The sequence below is a fragment of the Solanum verrucosum genome, unplaced genomic scaffold, assembly GCF_900185275.1.
Source record: "Solanum verrucosum unplaced genomic scaffold, falcon-dt-bn FXZP01000307.1, whole genome shotgun sequence".
Classification (NCBI taxonomy): Eukaryota; Viridiplantae; Streptophyta; class Magnoliopsida; order Solanales; family Solanaceae; genus Solanum; species Solanum verrucosum.
This window is the reverse complement of record NW_026020264.1, coordinates 1829916-1849411: the sequence shown is the minus strand read 5'-3', so window position 1 is coordinate 1849411 and position 19496 is coordinate 1829916. Positions and strand designations below refer to the sequence as shown.

At 34.7% G+C, this 19496-nt stretch overlaps 1 protein-coding gene across 2 annotated transcripts; it reads right to left on the bottom strand.

Moving 5' to 3' along the window:
* Positions 1–2418: 2418 nt before the first annotated feature.
* LOC125833636 (uncharacterized protein At5g08430) lies at positions 2419–18905 on the bottom strand. Of its 2 annotated transcripts, XM_049512800.1 has the most exons (11): positions 18700–18905; positions 18441–18595; positions 17215–17892; positions 14036–14148; positions 12733–12792; positions 11407–11457; positions 8006–8076; positions 6602–6813; positions 4410–4475; positions 3287–3352; positions 2419–2907 (listed from the first exon to the last, which is right to left on the bottom strand). In XM_049512800.1, exons 3-11 carry the CDS (start codon positions 17852–17854, stop codon positions 2495–2497), a joined length of 1692 nt encoding a protein of 563 aa, XP_049368757.1. In that variant the 5' UTR covers positions 17855–17892; positions 18441–18595; positions 18700–18905; the 3' UTR covers positions 2419–2494. The 2 variants fall into 2 exon arrangements, with proteins under 2 accessions (XP_049368757.1, XP_049368758.1); XM_049512801.1 differs by lacking the exon at positions 18441–18595 and having other exon boundaries at positions 18700–18775.
* Between the last annotated feature and the right edge of the window lie 591 nt (positions 18906–19496).

The following is a 19496-nucleotide window of genomic DNA, read 5'->3' as shown; positions in this document are numbered from 1 at the left end:
TTGTGTTGGATAGATTCACTATGAAAAGGAAAGAGCTTTCTGTTAAGAAGCACTCGATTCTCAAAGTTCAAATTTGAAATCGAATAAAATAATCTCAATCATTCCATTACCTCCTCCGATGATAATGCCTTAACTACCCCACTATGAATTCTACCTAAATTAAACTAAATTTTCACTTACAAAACGGTTATATTATAATTTAAAGGATTAAGGTTCGGTTTCATCAATCCTTTTCCTTTTCTTTATCTTGATTTGGACTTGCTTATATATTCCCAAGCAAAACCTTATGAAAGGTATAGGACAAGGGAAAAGAGAAAACAATGCTCATGCTAATATTTCTTATTCAAATTTTTGAGATGCAACTTTTTTCCCAATCATAAGTGAACACGAAATGCTTTGTTTACCGATCTAATTTTCTCTTTTCGATTTTACTTACAAGATTCTTCATTTAGTGCAAAATCGGATAAGATATTGCAAAAAAGGAGATATGAAACTAGTGCTATGGACATTCATATAATAATAAGATTAAAAAAGCTAAATTAGATACATGAAAATGTCACATGAAACCCACTGAGTAATATTGGTTATTTATTATTGTCGTAAAGCAAAACAAAATAAATAAATAAAGATATTTTGTTTCATTATTGGGGATGAAAATTATAAGTTAGTTGAGTGTCATAATTTGAGCGTGACATAGATAGGAATGAAAGTGATTTTTTATCTAAAATACCCAATTCCATGAAACCAAGAAAGATTCTTTTTTTTAGTAGACTCTTATAGGAAGTACTTAACTTAATTAAAAGAAAAATTAATCTAAAACTTTTTTTATTTTTGTTTAATAAAGAATGCTAGTTTAAATATATAAAGTTTTACACTAATTATACTTATTTATACTTAAATATATAAACCATATATATTCGTGACAGTTTATATATCAGATCATTCAAAAACATTAAACTGTAATTATCTCGTTAGAAAAGGCTCCACTTTTTTTTATGAAATAATTTGAAGTCCCACATAGACTTTTTAAGCATTCCAAAAAGTTGCAACTTTTTTGCTTAGTCCAATCATTTTGTCATGTCTTATTTCATGAAAAGATGCTCAATGTTTTAGATTAATGTCAATGACTTTATAGATTGGCCAATGAAATGCAAACAATGAGCTATCCCTCACAAAGCTATATTTTAATTAAAATCTTACACCTATGTGTAAGTGATAGGGTGGAGAGACCCTAGTGATAGATTTTAAGTTCTATTCCCACTATAAAGGGTTAAGTCTTTTAGCAATATGTTAGTTTATTTTTATTTTTTTCTTAATTACAATTGTATACAGTAAATTATGATTACTAATATTGATCTATATCCACTTTCCTTGGTGTCTAAATTTGCTTTCATCTTTTAAATTATATTCATACCGTGCTCACATGTTTTTTTTTTACTATGTATACAGAGATTCTATTTCTATCTTTGTTGGATAGAAAACTATTTCCGATAGACCCTTAGCATTTATTCACCAATTTTACAGCTGAAAAGCAAATACAGCACAAAAGAATTTTTCAGCTAGCAATTTCTTTTTTATTTATGAAGCATTTTCTTAAAAAAAAAAAAAAAGGTTTCTAACATTTTCGGTGCAAATTGTAAAATGAAAAACATGAAAACCATTTATAAAACATTTTTACAACTAGAAAAAAACAGTTTTGGAGTAGTATGAATCTTTAAATTAGAGAGAATGTGGTAACAAAATATTTATGTAAAATATGGGAAAAGAACATTTGTACGGAAACAAGTGACTACCACTTTACTTTCACAACCCTGTTTTTAACTACTAATGTGCGTTTACTGCTTGATACCATCAATATATATATACACCTTGATATATATATTACTATTTAATACCATCAGAGTATAAGGATGAAGAAGCAACGGTTCAACAAATAGAAACAGTCGCGTAAAATATTTCGGCCATGGATCCAATTTGTGTAGTTTTCCCAAATATAACTTCCCTCAATGAGAAGCTTCCACCCAAAACCAGTCATTGACTAATGAATGCAACAGTTGGTAACAAAAGTTGATGAGAACTAAAAGTGATTGGCAACAAAATTTTCATCTGTAAGAGCATTTTGTTGTGCTAACTGCTAAAAGGCCACATTATTGACTAGTAACAGAAAATTCACTCTGTTCATCACTTCACATTACAAAGCATCTATTCTTGTACTAAACTCTAAAGGGCCACCTCAATAAGAAGTTAAATTGACTAGTAACAGTACTTGCAAACATAAAATGCAGCAATGGCTGCAAGGATTGATCCTATTATCATGAGAAATATGTATCTTAGTCTACTATGGATCAATGATCATAGAATAAAGACATTAAAGAAGCAAACGAACCTTTTTCTTATAACTCGGCAACCATGATTGACAACTCTGAAACAACTTTTTGCGGAAGTTCAGAGATTGCCAACCTAGAACTGGTGTTAGAACACGACATGTGATGCTTCATTGGATGGGGAAAAAATGGCGAAGCAAATCAACCAACAAGACAGCTTCTTGTGGGGTTTGGTCAACAACCTTCCACACACTGAAGCCAGGCCCGAAGTAGTAACCAGCATCACTCCAGTATTTCAACAATGCCAAAGAAAAAGGACCTTGTATGATACCACGAGGATCCACATAGTGCCAAATTGCGACATCAGGGTTCATCACATCAGTAGACTGATTTCCATATCTTTGGTCCTCAACATCTGGATCATCATCGCTCAATTCAATTACCTCAGTTTGAACTGCCTGGACCTGTACTTGATGTGTGACGATATCTTCTCCAGAGGCCACGACCTGCATTTCTTCACCTCTTTCAACTCTTGCAGAAATGGTAGAATCTCTTTGTTCTTGAATCATGTCTGCTTGTTGATCTGTGTTATTTCAGATACAGAATATTTCAGAAACCAATTAGAGGACCATGTGTAACCCAACTTGTTTATTAAGTTATTAATATTACATTATTAGGTTCCATAATTGGAACTTCATGGTACCAAGGTTTTTTTTCTAGTGCATGTACTTCATTGACAGGCAAATTTGAGTTCGCAAATATGTTTCCTTCTTTTTTATACTTTGAAGATGTATCACACCATAATATTTGTCACCTTTTGATCACTAAATATAAATGTTACGAACCTTGCCAGACTTCAGGCTTTTTAAACCCAAAACTCAAGTTACTCTGGTCTCAATCAACAAAATTAGAAACAAAACTAAAGGCACTTAATTTCAAAAACCAGGGAAAGAAGGAATCACCATTTCCATTAGCAATGGATGCATCTCCACTTACAAACCTCCTATCGGATGGGACCATGATATCTCCTGAAAATAAAATACAGTCACACTTGGGTAAAGTATAAGAAATCATATGTCAGATATTGACTGAGCAAAGTATAGTGATCCTTCTCTCATCGTTGCGAGGCTGTCAACTAGAAGAGTGGATGTTAGGCATGTAGGGAAGACTCTGACTATGTACGTTGGCAGTATCCCTCATCATGGATTGTTCTTTGATTGAAGGAATGGGACAGAAGAGAACCAGGACCAAATCCTCCACACATCACACATTCAGTCTGATCTTATCTGCGCTATTGTTCGATCATAACTATACTGTATTAGGGACTCCGTTTCGGGATCTTCATTGACTGGATAAAGAGTTTCAACTGATGGGAGGTTCTTTAATTGGGTGATTGGCTTAGTAAAGCAACCTTTTGCGCTAGGCCCTCACTTGCTATGAAATCCTCCCTCCATACCATGACATGTCTGTATATAGAAATAGAGCCTTACAAGAATTAGACAGCTTCGAGCAGACTCCAGGCCTTTGGGCTATTTCAAATAAGGCAGGAACGGAAACAAGACTGAGAGGGGAACAGAATGGAATACTAGGAGAGAATCCTTAACTTTATTGAAGTTCTAAGATTCTCCCTCCTCTCGGCCTTGCTTTCATCCCTGTCACATTTGAATTAGCTCCCAAGACAGGGAGTCTTCTTGAAGCTGTCCAAGTAAAGTAGTGCCAGATACAAATGAAATAGTTTTTTCTCTTTTTTAGAGCAGTCAATTCCTTATTCTATCCTCCTCTGAGGGGTTCCATAAGCAAACATTGTTGTGGAAATCAAGGGAGAGTACCATTTTAGAAAAAATCAAATAGTTTTCGATTCCCCCCAAGCTTATGGGTCAATTACTTGGGGTAACCGGTCGATCAACTGACCAAAGCCTAAATCCTTATGAATCAGCCATCCGGGCTAGTCGACTTAGGCCTTCGTGAAAACGTCCACAGGGTGTTAAGCAAGGTGAGGTGAGTTTGAAAGCTAGAGAGTTCATGAGGACGCTTTTCTAAGAAAAAGACGCTTAATTTCAAAAACCCAGGGGAAGAAGAAATTACCATTTTCATCAGCAGTGAATGCATCTCCATTTACGAAAATCCTATTAGATGGGATCATGGTATCTCCTGAAAATAAAATACAGTCACACTTGGGGAAAGTATAAAAAATCATGTCAGCTATTGACTGAGCAAAGTATTGTGCTTAATCAGATTGCAGGAAACAATATAACTAAAGAAAAATAAAAATGTAGAATAGCTACCTATAATTACAGAAAAGATTTAGCCCTACCCTCACAACATGCAAGCATAGTATACAAGTGAAAAAGGACTAGCAAATTTGATATAGCAAAAGATGACTAAAATAAGCATAACATCCAGTTTGCGAACCTCGCATACTCAAACTAAATACTAAACTTACCCATCAAGACCAAGATTCAACGATTTGAACTGACTAACATAAATATCAAATTTTCAAGAGGCAGAAATAGTATTAAATCGAACAATTTGATGCTGGAAGAATATTATTTTGAGAAACTGTTGAATTGTGTGACTGCCTCATCTAAAGAGAGGGCACTTCTTAATTCTAATTATATCTTCAGCAGAAGGCATCACCAAACGTTGGGGAAGGCAGATGAATTCCCCCAACACAAACTGGCATGGCCTTGCTTGTCTAAGTCCCACTTTGAGAGGTAAAAAAAACCCAGCAGAGAGCTTCTGGCGATGGGTTGGAGACCTAGACTGGCTTTAAAGAAGTAATTGAATACTAGAGTATGAAAAGTCTTTTGGGACCCCTACTGGTTAGCATTTTATGCATAAAGAGACAAAAGGGAAATTCACACTAGCAATTTTGGGCAGGTTCATCAATCATTTAGGACAGGGACAGAATAACCAAGTAGAAGTTTGGCATATTACTAAAAAAGAAACAGCTAATTTGTCTACTGGAACTTTTTCTCATAGGAGTATTGCAAAGATATACAATGCACTGCATCATATAATCTAATCAATTCTGCTGGCACCTGACAGCTCCAATATTTGTTCTCTTTGGCGATGCTGGTCACTCGGTAGAAATCATTGATCTGATATGTCCCGCCTTCCTCATCATATGCACATTATAGGTTGGAAAGATTATAGACGAGGAACACTAAAGGAAAAAGAACATAAGAATCCTTTTTGCTACCACCTTTGTCCCTAACACATTACAGCCACCTTTACTTTCACCAACTTCTCTTGCCAAATCAAAAATATCTGGTAGGCAACCCCAAATACGTTACTCCCCCCGTTTCAAAATAAATATTGTTTTTAGCTTGGGCATACTCCTTAAGAAAACTACACACTCCTAGAAAGTTAGAAGTGTCATTACCAATTTACCCTTAATCAAATGCCTTTAAAAGAAGTAGCTCTTTATCCTTAAAAAAAAAAAAAAAAGTAGCTCTTTAATGGTGTCTTGGTTATGTAAAATTTCATTTATTTAATAAGGGTAAAATTGGAAGAAGAATTAATGCCTTATTGATTTTGTGAAACACCACTTATTTTGAAACAAAATAAAAAGGTGCAAACACCATTTATTTTGGAATGGAAGGAGTAGATGACAGAGGTATCTGCTCACATTAACTCAACTGGTGCCTCAAAGCAAATTAGACATCTTCAATGGTCTCTTGTATATCTACCACAACTAAAGATCATTTTCTTTTCCAATTACAATTGTCAAAAGCACAAACCTATCTCAACCATCTGGACAATTCGAACTTTATTAACTCCAGGGGAAAAAGTAGTGGTATAGCATTTCAAGATTCCAATCAATAACTGATTCCTGAGGAAAGAAAAGTCACTACTAACTTCAGCCCGTACGAAAGTTGTCTGCCAGTTCGACAGTCAATTAGTTTCGTTTTTCCATTACTCAAGCTATTTTAACCTGTCATTCCCTTTCATTCCTTTCCCTTCCACTGAAATGATCTCCATTTACTGCCCCATCCCCAACCCTAGTCAAAACAATAAAAAATGGCTCTCTCGAACTCTGTTCAGATTAAAACTATTGTTTCAGGAATCAATCTCAAAATAACTTATTTGAGTCCAAACTTATTAAGCTTTCAGACTGACAGATGAGGTAGTAAGAAAGTTTTGTACATATTGCACATCCAAATGCTTCTAGAAAAATGGCTAAACTCCAAAAAGTAAAACAAAAAGGGAAGGTTTAACTGAATAAGCTTTTAGAAACCGTGAAGTTCTGTGGCAGAGAGGATGTTAGAGCTCACCTGCACCAGAAATGTCAGTAGCTCCATTAGCAGTTGACTTTGGTGAACAACCATTTTCTCTTTCTTGCTCCACTACATTTTCTTCTAGGGCATCAACAGTTTTAACTTCAGCCTCTAATTCCTCAGCTACAACGTTTGGCATCACGGAAAAGAGTCTATCCTGTTCTTTTTTTGTGTGTAGCAGCTGCTTCCTCTCCAGAAACTCAAACAGTGTAACTCTAAAGTAGGTCAAGGAGACACTTAGATTCATCACCAGGATCAACAAGTAAAACAGGCTTTTAGCTTTTACATTGAAGTCCCAACAACCAGAGAGACATAATTTTGTAAACTTTGCCTGAAAACTAGCATACAGAAGCGATATTGAAGCAATCCAGCAAAGAACAACTATGAACCAAAGGAAACTTGGATAACTTTCTCAATGAAAGCATACTAATAGGGGCTTTCCATTAAACAGGATGTATTGTCATTAATACTCTATATATGCAATAATAACTATCCAGAGTTTTAGAAACATGCAAACACATGAACTTCAAATATTCCCCATGTAAAGAATAATTGAAGGAGTTATTCTAAAGTAAGAACCAGAAAAAGATGTGTCGAGCAAATTGACTCAATCACCTCAGGAGTACTACTACTGTCTATTTATAGTTAACATTGTTAAGACCCCACGGCGGTTAAGTGTATATATAATCGCCTTGTATAGTTTTGAACAATCTTCCTAACTTGAACTAACTTTTGTGGTTGAGTCAAGCCCAACAATCATTTTCTCAACATGGTATCAAAGTCACGTATCCTTGATGTTGGACTACCCAATGTTGGGCCCCCTATGTTATATTAGTGCATCTTCTAGATATTCAGTCTTGAGTGTGCAGGGAAGGGGAGTCAGAATCTACATGGGCATGTATGGGTTGTACCCTCTTTGAAAGGTCTTGGACAATTCTCATTACTTGAGCAAAATTTTGAGGTTTATCTCAACAAATTTATTTCCAAAATATTTAACCTACTGTGACTTCTGTCTCGAACTACTTTGACCTATTTCGCTACATGAATTGTTTTTCCTCCAACTGCACAAACAAATTAACTAATCCAGAATAATCAGAAGTACTATAAACCAATACCGACTAACATAAACTAATATCCAAGAAATCCTAGAGGGCCAGTGGTGCACAGTTCAGAACTCAGTGAATGATGTCCCCCTCTACCCTTCCCACTTATATACCATGTTTTTGTCTACCGCAAGGCGAGGTAGGATTACCAACATATAATCTGCAGACGACAATTACCAACTGTTGCTTTTCTTATGCAGGAATGGAAATTGCTGCATTAAAGAGCAGGTTTTGCCTTGCAACCACTAGAAGATGCAAATATTTTAATAGCAGAACCTTAAGACATATGAAAGGATATTGTTTGCGCCATCCCTTTTCATTGGCATGATCAATGTGCTTCTGTAACAACACAACTTCTCTCTCAATCCACTGTAGCCAAATCAAAACATGAGATAAGAGTAAAAATTAGATACACATGGAAATGAATGGTGATGAACAACATAGTTGCAAATCTGTATACAATAACAAGCAACTACATGAGTAACAAACCATGCAACATCCTTCAGAAGAATAACAAGTACAAGTCCACATGCTTCCGGCAAAAGTTCAAATACCACCGGGGCACATTTTAAACATGGTTGCATGTGAAATGATATTTATTTTACTTGATGATAAGGTTATTAATCAACAAAGAAAAATGAAAATTCTTAACAGATGAGATCAATTCAGAAGCACTTATTTAACACACTCATCTATGATACTAAATGTTTAGTGTTCCACATTATTTGAGAGAACGGGATGGTCTCTTTATATGAACTTGGGTAATTCTGACCTTATGAGCTAGCTTTTGGGATTGAACTATGTGCAAAGTCTTTTTTCTTGACACGGAATCAGACCTTATGTTCTTGATTTACCCTTTCACGCAAAGTCTATTATATTGTCCACGCATCAAATATCCAACTCCAAGTGTGTGAAAGGGTGTTAAGTGTCCTACATTGATTGAACAATGTCTCCTTATATGCATATGAACAATCATCATCTCATGAGCCAAATTCCGAGGGTAAGTTAGAGTCGAGGTCGATTTCATTTAGAACAACTACACCTCAGTCCCAAACAAGTTGAGGTTGGCTGTATGAATTCTCACTAACCATGTTACTCCATTTAAGCTCACCTCACTAAGCATTTTTTCAATTGTCAAAGGTAATTAATTCATTCAGACAAAATTTTCTTCTATGGTTCAATAAGTGAACTTGCTAAAGTAGGGATTTTCAATGCCATAGCTTCTCGTGAAAAAGATGATATCGCTGTGTACCTACCTCTAAAACTGATCTCATGTGGTGAAAAGAAAAATAAGAGAACAGATAAATAGGAAGCTGAATTGGAAAATAGACAACATCATAGTTTATGAAGAAAATTTCTCTGACCTAAACCACCTCCCAAGAATCCTATCAGTATCTCTCCTTCGTTCTTTCCCACAGCCACTGCTCCTAATTTAATATTCCCACCAGCAAGGCAGCAACACACTGGGTCGAATTCACATCCTTCACCAGATGAGAGTCTGTCTCCTTCATGCAGTTTCCTAATAGTTGCTCGAAAGGGTAGTCAGTCCAATAATAATTCTCAACCTGGTTGTGGAACTTTCGTGTCCTAAAGATAGTATACTGTTGATGTATTAGAAGAAATTGGTATGCTGAATTGCAAAACCAATAAATATTAATCCTGTGAACTGAATGTTGAGCTTCTTCTCGAACAGGTTATTATCGAACATTGGTTGGCAAGCTCAATTATCTCATGATGACATGACTAGACATCTCATTTGATGACAGTATATTAGCAAGTTTATCCAAGCTCTTTGGGAGTCCTTTGAATGAAATTATTCGAATTGTAAGGTATATCAAAAAGCCTCTACAGGCATTGCACCTAAGTGAATTTTCCAGCCTTTTCCAACATAAATCTTTCCTCTCGAGGGTCACCTATCAATATAGTTGACCCATCAATATCTTTATCGTTTTGGTCACCGAAATAGTGTTACCAGGAGTGGGAATCTAATTTCTGCACAGTTTTTATTGTTTTACCGTGGCAATGATGAACTCTTTTGACTTTTGCAGAGTCGTATCAAGTCGTCCTCTTAGGAATTCTCCAAATTTATCTTGCAATGATTAAAGCCATTTTCTTTGTAATACTAATGTGACCTTTCTGGTAAGTTGTTCCAGCAGCAACAGCATATTCAAGCTATCCTTTCTACTCTTTCTCGAGACTACATCTAGAACTTTTTATTACTTGTCACATAATACCAATTGAGCATATTAATCATCAGAAAATAGGTTTGAGTGATTCAAACAATTGAATAATTTCCTTTTTTTATAAGAAACAATCAAATAATTTCCTTATTTGATTTTAATGAGTTGCTCAAGTAAAACGAGGTGTGTAAACAGGCACACCCACAATTGCATATGTTTTTCAAACTAGTAATCCTGTGGTTTATGTTTCTTAGTCTTCTCTTTTGCCCTTAATGACAATCTTTTATAGCCACACAAATGTTATGGCATGTTTAAGACCATCAGTATTCAAGTTTCATAGCCACGCAAAATGCTAAGGCATGTTTAAGACCATATGTTTCAAAGCCTTCTTTTATTTCTTAAACACTATGTTTGATCGGAAAGGGTCACCTAAAATGAAATCGCCTTTGTTCTGAAGGCCTAGCGAGTTCCTTTTTTTTTCAAAGGCGACTAAGGGGAGTATTTGATATTCTCAATCTCTTTGTATTGCTACATTGGCAGCTGGTCCCAAACCGTGGTAATTGAAATCAGTCACGTTATGTACTCCTTCTTTGACTTTAAACGCAATCCTATATGCCTGGTTGTCCCCTCAATCTAAATATCCATTAGCCGTTTGTCTCAATCACTTAATTGTTCACTTGCCTTTTTCAATAACTTTGTTGTTATCTAGATAGCAATCTTTGAAACTCAGTCACTTCCCAATCTTGAAATTCCCTTCTAAATCTCAAGTCCAAAAAGTCTCTCCACCCCCTAATTAGTTGTACTCTTTGACAAGTTATTCTGTACAATCTCTGAATATCATCTCGATAATATGTCCCCAAAAATTTATTCTATCTCTGTCTTGACCTTGAATGAGATATTTTCCAAAAAAAATACTCCCATGCCTTCATGATATTCCTCCACAAACCACAACCGAAATGATTTACTATTGTTGATTCATTAATCATGGAATGATCTCCTAATCCTTCGTTAGGTATTACATAATTACATTCAACAGCTTCCCTCTATGAATAGGTGTTCTGAACATGTAGCCTATACACCTACAAACACTTTCTGAATACAGTTCACTATTATCGATTGATTTCTATAAAATATTTTGAGTGATATTGTTAGTTCATCTTCTATACAGCTTTATCTGAAGACATAACTCCTATAACAATGTACCAAAAATAATAATAACTCCTATAACAATGTACACCAGAGTTGTGAACAACTTCCCTCTCAGTCACTCACATTTCACATTTCTCGAGTCTTCCAACTGGAGTATGGTCTTAACATATACACAGTATTATTGACATCATCAATTCATATTAAGGTCAAACATCTAGCCAGGAAAAAAGGGTTGAAAGTTGCATATAATATGCATAGTGTAGCTGGGTTTTCACAAACCATTTCTTTGAGAAAATAACTTCCAGCTCAAACAAAATGCAGTTGACAAGGACAACCAGACAAAGAGACTCGGTGGAGAATTCAAACTTACATGCTTAGTGATATCCTTGTGCAGAACTTGCGCTTTTGACTCAAGCTCCAACTGCCAAGAAGTGGGTAAATCAATTGCCAACTTGAAAACAAAGTTATGAAGTTAAAGAAAAAAAGGCCATACATTACCAATCTGAAGAAGAAAGTTACAATGTACTAAACAAAACTCAAAATGGAAGTAATCTCAACCTATAGTACTAACAAGTCAAGAAAACTTAAGATTTACTCTTTCCCACATAAATAAAAGTATTCATAAGAAGAAAGAATAGGACAAGATTATTAAGTATTAGCACAGTTCAACTCTGAGACCATGCAAAATCCAAGCTAAATATTCACACCAAAGTTATTCAGAGTAATAAATCATTGAGAGAGTGTCAAAATCTAGAAGAATACAGTAACTGGCAATTTCCAATACAGCAGTCTACAGAAAAATAATTTAGAAGGAAAAAAAGAAGAAGTTAATATTGGAAGAGGTGGTGTTTGTTTTTGCCACATAATTACAACAGCAGTGGTATGAAGCTGAATTGACACAGTAGAGGTCAGACACTAAGATCGAAGCCATTAGTTTGTTAAAGAAAAGAGCAAAGCTCGTCAATTTGAAGGGATACACCTACTCAAGACAATATTATACACAGTTCTTTTCCATGTCTTTTCATTTATATATAAGTTGTCCAAGTGATCATTTCCTCGGAAGGTCTACAATATCAATAGCAAAGAAAACCTGAAGATTTCATGAAGAATTTTTTTTCACAAATTGTGTGTTTCATCCTCTCCTTAGGAATCAACAATATCCACCTCAGAGGGAAGAAGCAGAATCTTTTTACAAGTCTCACTAGATTCTCTACCAAATACAGGATTGACAAAATATCCATAATCAGTTGGCTACAGCTTAAAAAACCTTGTAGAGATTCCTTTGTTATCAAATCAAGGAAAATTGCACCAAGAAAAAAAAAGAGATATGCAGACATGACTTAAGATAATCAGCTTCGTCTGTATGCAATAATTCTTGATTCCAGTAACGTCAAAGTAATAATCAGATTTCGAGCATAGCAGAAGTGAAGAAAGAAGAGAAATTGAGAATGATGGTAGGAAAGTAATGTATCACCTTTGACAGGAAAGGGACGTCACAAGCAAATGAAAATAGGAGATGCAAAACAAAGGAAGAAGAAAATATAAAGGACAGGAGGGTTCAATTTGAGAGGAGAACGGTAGTGGGTAGGCCCATTATCCACCGAGTTTTAAACCATGCGCCATTGCCCTCGGGGATATCTCGGTTATCAAGATAAATTGTAGAATGATAGACTTGCTGGTGCTTTAGATATCTTACAACAGTAGGCCTCTTGAGCAAACCAGCTTTTATTCTTTCACGCAAATCCTCACATTCTTCCTGCCAAGAAAACGAGAAATTCTTATGAAAGAGGAAACATATATATCTAAAGAAGAAAAGCTTTTGACATTTGCACAAACAAATTTTAGACATTTTTTTTTTGTGTGTATATAAATGAGTCAGGATAAAGGAGAAGTGTTGCAGTAGATTGACATCCACTATATGATGATGGATTGCTTGTGTGAATACACGCAAGGATACACCCACACAATATACATATACATCCGATACAATCCTTCCCCTCTAGTTGCATTTGTTCTCTTATCAGAGCCAAACTATACCACTTTTTACATAACATAGATTAATTTCCCTTTGAATAATAACATTTAAAACTTCAGAAACTATATAAAAATAAGTAAACTTACAAAGCTATCTACAGTAATATCTTCGTCAAACATTATTATGTTAAATTCTCAAGAAGTGAAATATGATAAATATTTTGAGACACGGGTATATTTAGGTATGCAGTCATAAGAAATTAGTCATATAAGAAAACAGGAGCCCACCAATCTTGTTTAAGTTAGCAAATCTATTGACTAACACCATACAAGAGAGAAAGACTACTCTATATACCAAAGCTGCTGTGTTGAAAGAAATTGACAAATACACTCGATCCAAAAACATCAAGCAGTTCTACAAATATGAAATATGTCCATGCTAAATGAAGTACTTATAGTAGTAGCAAATTTAGTATAGCTAAATAGTGACAAAGAGTTTCTCACACCAAGTACCTAGGTAGTCCACACAATCAGAAGTAGCTTTTTCAATAAAACGCAAGTTACCGCACTCAAGGGTGTGTGACCTAATGGTCAATGAAGTGAGACAATATCACAGGGACCAGTTAACCCGGTACCTATGCTAGTGGGAGATGGCAGTTACGTGATGGCATATGTTAGGTGCACATTTTTTTGATGACAATGTTAGGTGCACATAAAATGGCATGGACACCACCATTTTCGAAAAGATGAAAAATAATAATAATAATAAATTTAAAACATGTATATTCCTAGTTTTGATCAATTATTAAACATCCTCTGATGCATTTCTCGACCTTTGAATAGAATATATTTTCAAGAAATCATTTTTTCTTTTTTGTGAAAATTAAAAACCACTCAAATGTTTTGCCAAAGTCAATCTCAGAATTGCCATAATCCATCCCAAGAGGGGGCAGAGAATGGAGTAATTTCGAATCAGAGCCATCCAACACTATGATTGACCATATATACTGCTAACAGTTGCTTACCTCATAAAAATTATCATCAGATAAGGATGATATTGGAATGTCTTTCATCAAATTTGAAAGTTGAAGGTGAATTTCAAAAGCTGCGTCACTGGCTGACATAACCTTTTTTACACCTGTGAAGCATTCAAGCTTTACAATGAAAGAAGCAAGGAGGATAGAGAATATTACTTAATGGAAAAGACAGCATTTGTTTCCCCTTTTCTCATGGTCCTCTTCAACTATGCACACTCTAAGAAACACAAACATAAATCAGACATAATTCAGAATTGCCTTTGAGCATCAAAGTTTCAGGTAAACTACATATTTTAGGATTCATAATTAGGCACACAGTATTTTTTGGGAGTAGCTATTTTCTTCTTCCTTTTTGTTGTCCAGTACCCGCATGGGAGTAAGCTAATTGTTTGTGTTACCCTTGGAGATTCATGAGAATTCCACAAGGAACAAAGACGATGAAAAGGAGAAGAGAGATTGGCATTAGGAGGAGATAACCTCTTTTAGAAGTATATCTTGAGACAATTTAAAGAACAATAAACAAAAGCAAGCAATTAGATTATACAAAAATTTCCTTTATCGTCATGCAAGCAAAATTATTGGTATTAGACAAGGTTTAAGTGGATCTACACCTACAGTAGTCTCAGAACATATATCCCAATCATAAGTGTCCGTCACTTTATAAAGTTACCTTTCCACTAACACAGGATATGTGATGAAAAAAGTGCAGTCTCCCTAAACAATGGTAGAATAATGATGATAATTGTAGAAGTAACAACTCCTCCCACCGACAGTTAGTGAGGACATAAGTCAACAACTATGCACCGAGTAGATAGAAATCTAGCTAGTCCATTTGCTATTTTACCACACTATAGTTCTTGCAGAAAACCATGTCCATATACTCAAGACATGGCAAAGTTGAGAGGAATCCGGAGCCAAAAGGGTCATTTTTTTCCTCCAAAATGCATAAAGGGCCACTCACAAAATTTTCTTTAAAAAACATGGAAAAACTCACTGGCTGGGCAGCGAGAAAGAAAGAAAAATAGAATACATATCTCGTTGATTGTGCAGCGAGATTGTCTTAGTATTTACGTCATTAACCGCTGTTGAAATCATAAAGGATCTCACTCCCTCACCAACGAATTGTCCTTTTTGGTTAAAATATTAAGTGGCCCTTTATGCATTTTGGAGGAAAAAAGTGGCTTTTTTAGCTCCGGACTCGCGTTGAGAGTGTCAAACTGTGAATATAAAAGAACCAAGTACTCAAAAAAATGCAAAAAGTCTTTCCCAACAAATGTCCTAAAGATGTGATCATTAATTAGACTACTTAATCAGCAAAGTACATAAACTCATCTCCACCAGCAATATGATGTATGACTATCTTTGGTGGCGATAAGGGCAAATGGCACCTTATCAAAGAAACCAAAAAAAAATAAAAAAGTTAGGCAACTTCAAATGGCAGTTCCCATAATAATTCCTTCCCAGAATGAAAATATCCTCAAAGTGGTCAGACGGTATTTTCCTTTTAGCATGCCAAGAGAACAAGGAAAAAAACAAAACCACTTATATTAGGATTTAAGAACAGATGCAAAAAGAGAACATCTATCCAAAGAAGGACGAAAATCAGAAGGGATTTTTTTATAAAATTACCGAAGATAGATTTTTTTGATTAAATAATAAATTTTATTAAAGTTTGGGTGAAAAAAGACTTGTTTACAAATAGTACACCAAAAGGTAGAAAACCTACAAAAAGAAAAGGTTTTCTACAAACGACACCCAATCTTCTATACATTAAAGAATCTCATGGGTGCACCAAAAAGAAACAAGGGATAAGAGGTTATTCCTCAACTATCGAAAATCCTCTGCACCTTCAAAAGCCCTCAAATTTCTTCTCTCAAAACAACCCATATAAGCGCAAGTGGAGCAACTTTCCACATCCTACTTACCATCTTCCACAAATTATATACAGTCGGACCGATCTATAACAGTCTCGTTTGTTCTAACAATTTTTTGGAGGTTGTTAAACACCCATAACATTTGATGTTTAAAATATTATTTGGTTGTTATAAGCAAAAATTATCCAAAAAGTTTCTTTATTTCTTAATGTTATGAAAAGATCAAAAAAATTATTCAAATTTAAAATTTCAAAAGATATGCATATTTCACTAATTAAAAATTAGAAAAAACTTAATACATTATACTAAATGTTAGCACTTTGTCACCACTTTATAATGATTATCAAGGGAATGAAATCTTTTAATTATGGAAGTGTGTATTCACATAATATTTTTTTTTATCATAAGTGGTATAGTAAAGTTTCAAAGTATTTGGTCAAAATCTCTAGATTTATTTTTGGTAATCTTCAAGATTTTATTTCTATGAAGATGATTGTTATATTACCAATAAAAGAAGATACTAGTTATAATAGAGGAGTAATTTTACAAAAAGAATATTGTTAATAAAGATGGATGTTGTTGTTACGGGTAAAAGGCTGTTATAGAAGGGGATAAAATATAATGTAGAAAATCGATTCCGAAAAAGAACTTGGCTTTTATAGTGAAATGGTATTTATAGGGTGGCTGTTATAGAGAGATCTTATTGTATACTCATGTAAAGAGGAGCAACAATTCTGAAAACAATCTTTCTCTTTTAAAAATACAAAGATGGGAAAATTTCAAGTTCATCGCTGTTAAATAAAGCTCTTAAAGAATAAAAATGGATGTCTTTGTAACACCAAAAAAAAAGGGGAAACAACAAACACTTACTTTACGTAAATAAATCAATCTGATGTTATCGTACATTTTAATCATGAAACAGCAATTTTTGAGTTATTTGGTAATTTTGTTTTCTTTCTTATTTGCTACTTTCTCCTTTTTCTTACCAGTTTAAGTATAGAAAAGAATTCTGAGTACTTACGACTTCCATATTCATCTTAGGAAACAATCAGCAATCGCATCTTTCTATGTTTAACTAGAAATGCTCGCAAGGGACCATGACTACGGATTTGTTCACACAAAAACACAGAGGGAATCAGCATTTAAAGGCTGGATTGTTGCTTCCCTCACTTTTTGCCCAAGTCTCTCTTGTAGGGAGGGAAATCTTTTATTTTGGAAAACATCAACGCAACATCGATCTTATGTAGTCACTGTAGGATTTTCAAAAAATAAAAGTGCACAATGAAAATATACCTTCAACTTGCTGAAGCTGGTGGGAGTTTTTCTGAAAGTAATCGTTTGGGTCAGATTTTACCCTCACAAAGCTACCCACAATTTTATCTTCGAAACTTTCAGGGGTCTTCAGAAGATCCTGAACTAAGCTCCTCTTCAAGTACACAAGTTTAATGTTTTCAGCAATAACAGCTGCAAAACAGCTTTTAGGAACAACAGGAACCTTTTTCTTTGGACTCCCTGTACTTTTTCTTCCCTTAGATGCTATTAAAACATCCTCCTCTTGCGAACTGTTAGAAGATTCATCCTCTGATTCACCATGGTTCTCACTGAAGTGCACTTCCAACAAATCATAGATTTTTAACCGCGGTATAACTTTCTTTCCGAAAAGGGAATGAAGTCGTGCGTCACACATAACCCTCTTTTTCTTTTGTGGATTAAGAAGACCATTCGAATTTACATATTCAGTGACAATCGCCGACACCTCTTGTTGAGAGTACGATCTGCTTGTATCTTTACCAATTGATTGAAGGAATTCAATCAATGGTTTGGATCCCCATCCAACAAACTCTAGTTTCTTGATCCTGACATTTCTCTTTCTTTTCAAAGAAACAGGTAACTGATCCTTGACTTCTTCAACCCAAAAGGAGTTCCCATCCATGCTGTCGGGATAATATGCCAACACGAGATTTTACACTTCTGGAAAAGCAATTGCCACAAACTCATATCATAATAGGGACAAGCGCAGAACTGTTTCATTACAAATAAAAGTAAAAACAAAATCCCAAAATGAAATGGTATTTGATGATAAGACAAGCCTCTCCGTCTGTCACGGTTAAAGGCAGAAGTGATGCTCAGTTTGCTTGGAAGATCATAGAAAAGAGTTGTGCAATGAAATCATATTCAAACTAAATTAACACTGCATCTGATTTTGGTGATGTCGACTTTTAAACATAGTTTTACTCAATCTGAACACAACTTTACCTACAAATATATCAAATATGTATTCAGGATCTGAATCTCCGCCTAGAGGACAGAAACCAGAGATTTTCATCTGGCCCAGGCCAAATTAATGATTTTATTTCTGCACATGAATCTTATTTCACATTATTATAATGAAAACTAGGTTATTTAAATATCTAACAGAGCATTATGAAAGTAGCCATCAGACTTTTCCATCTTAACGAGCAAGGCCAAAAGTAATTATCAGGCTTAATGAGGAAACCCATGAAGGGGGTAGATTGTACCTTCTTATCTCAGAAGTGTCTTGAGTGCTGCTGCCACAAGGACTCTTTCCAGTGATTGATTAGCAATAGCACCACTAAATATATGTATTCGTCTTCATAGCATTCATACGAATTTCTATTCAAGTATCTTTCGAAAAAATGTTTCAAATATTTATCTACAAAAGCAACTAGGTCTCCCAGATTAGTATATAAACTAAAGATTTTCATATTTCAAACTCACAAAACGAAACCCAAGAGAATAATTTGATTCAGGGTTTACCTTCAGGAAAATACCACTTCCTTGAGTGAAATCTAAAGCATGGTTGTTTTATATTGTTGAGTAGACCCTCTTCATCTTCTCTTGCCGCTCGCTCTCTCCGTCAAAGAGAAAACTTGCCGCCAGCTGTCATTGAATGAAATATGCATATAAAATATAGGTGAATATGTGATGTTTTCTCTAGAAATATTTAATACCTCAATCTTAACGCCAAAAAATGGAAAAAAAAATAACATTTATAAATTCCACACAAGCTTAACTACAAAACGCAATTCATTTCACCAAATTTCATCTAGGATCTACGTGTCAGTTACACATTCACCTCTTCTTATTGCTAAATCTTAAGGTCATTTAAGAGATCTAGAAATAAATTAATAAATGGGTCATCAAACATTTGTCATTAGAGATTAGAGGAGAAAAGGGAATAAAAATATCAGCAATTGTTTTATTTTGAGAAGGTAACAGCTGTTTTATATCCAAATAAGACTGCACCAAACTTGATGCAGTCAAGGTTAATTACAAAAGAATAAGATCAGTCTCCTATTCCTTAGATTCACAATGTTCCTATAACATCTACAAATGATTCATGATCTTCCATGTATACTACTCCCTCCGTCCCTAATTACTTGTCCACTTTTGAATTAGCACACCTATTAAGAAAACAATGATTGACATAGTGAGTTTACCATTTTACCCCTATTAATTATGAAGTTGATGAATTAAAAACTTGAGATTTCAAAAAATTCTACCATTTTCAAAGCAATTAATTGAGGGTATAATAGGTAAAAAAATTGTCCTTT

What these genes read in the sequence shown, in the direction of transcription:
- LOC125833636 (XM_049512800.1), bottom strand. Translation starts at nt 17,854, where the DNA reads ATGGATGGGAACTCCTTTTGGGTTGAAGAAGTCAAGGATCAGTTACCT. An exon ending in GAAAAGGGATGGCGCAAACA is followed by an intron (nt 6,814 to 8,005) that starts ATATCCTTTCAT and finishes CTTTAGAGTTAC; the next exon opens with ACTGTTTGAGTTTCTGGAGA. An exon ending in TACTGACATTTCTGGTGCAG is followed by an intron (nt 4,476 to 6,601) that starts GTGAGCTCTAAC and finishes TTTTATTTTCAG; the next exon opens with GAGATACCATGATCCCATCT.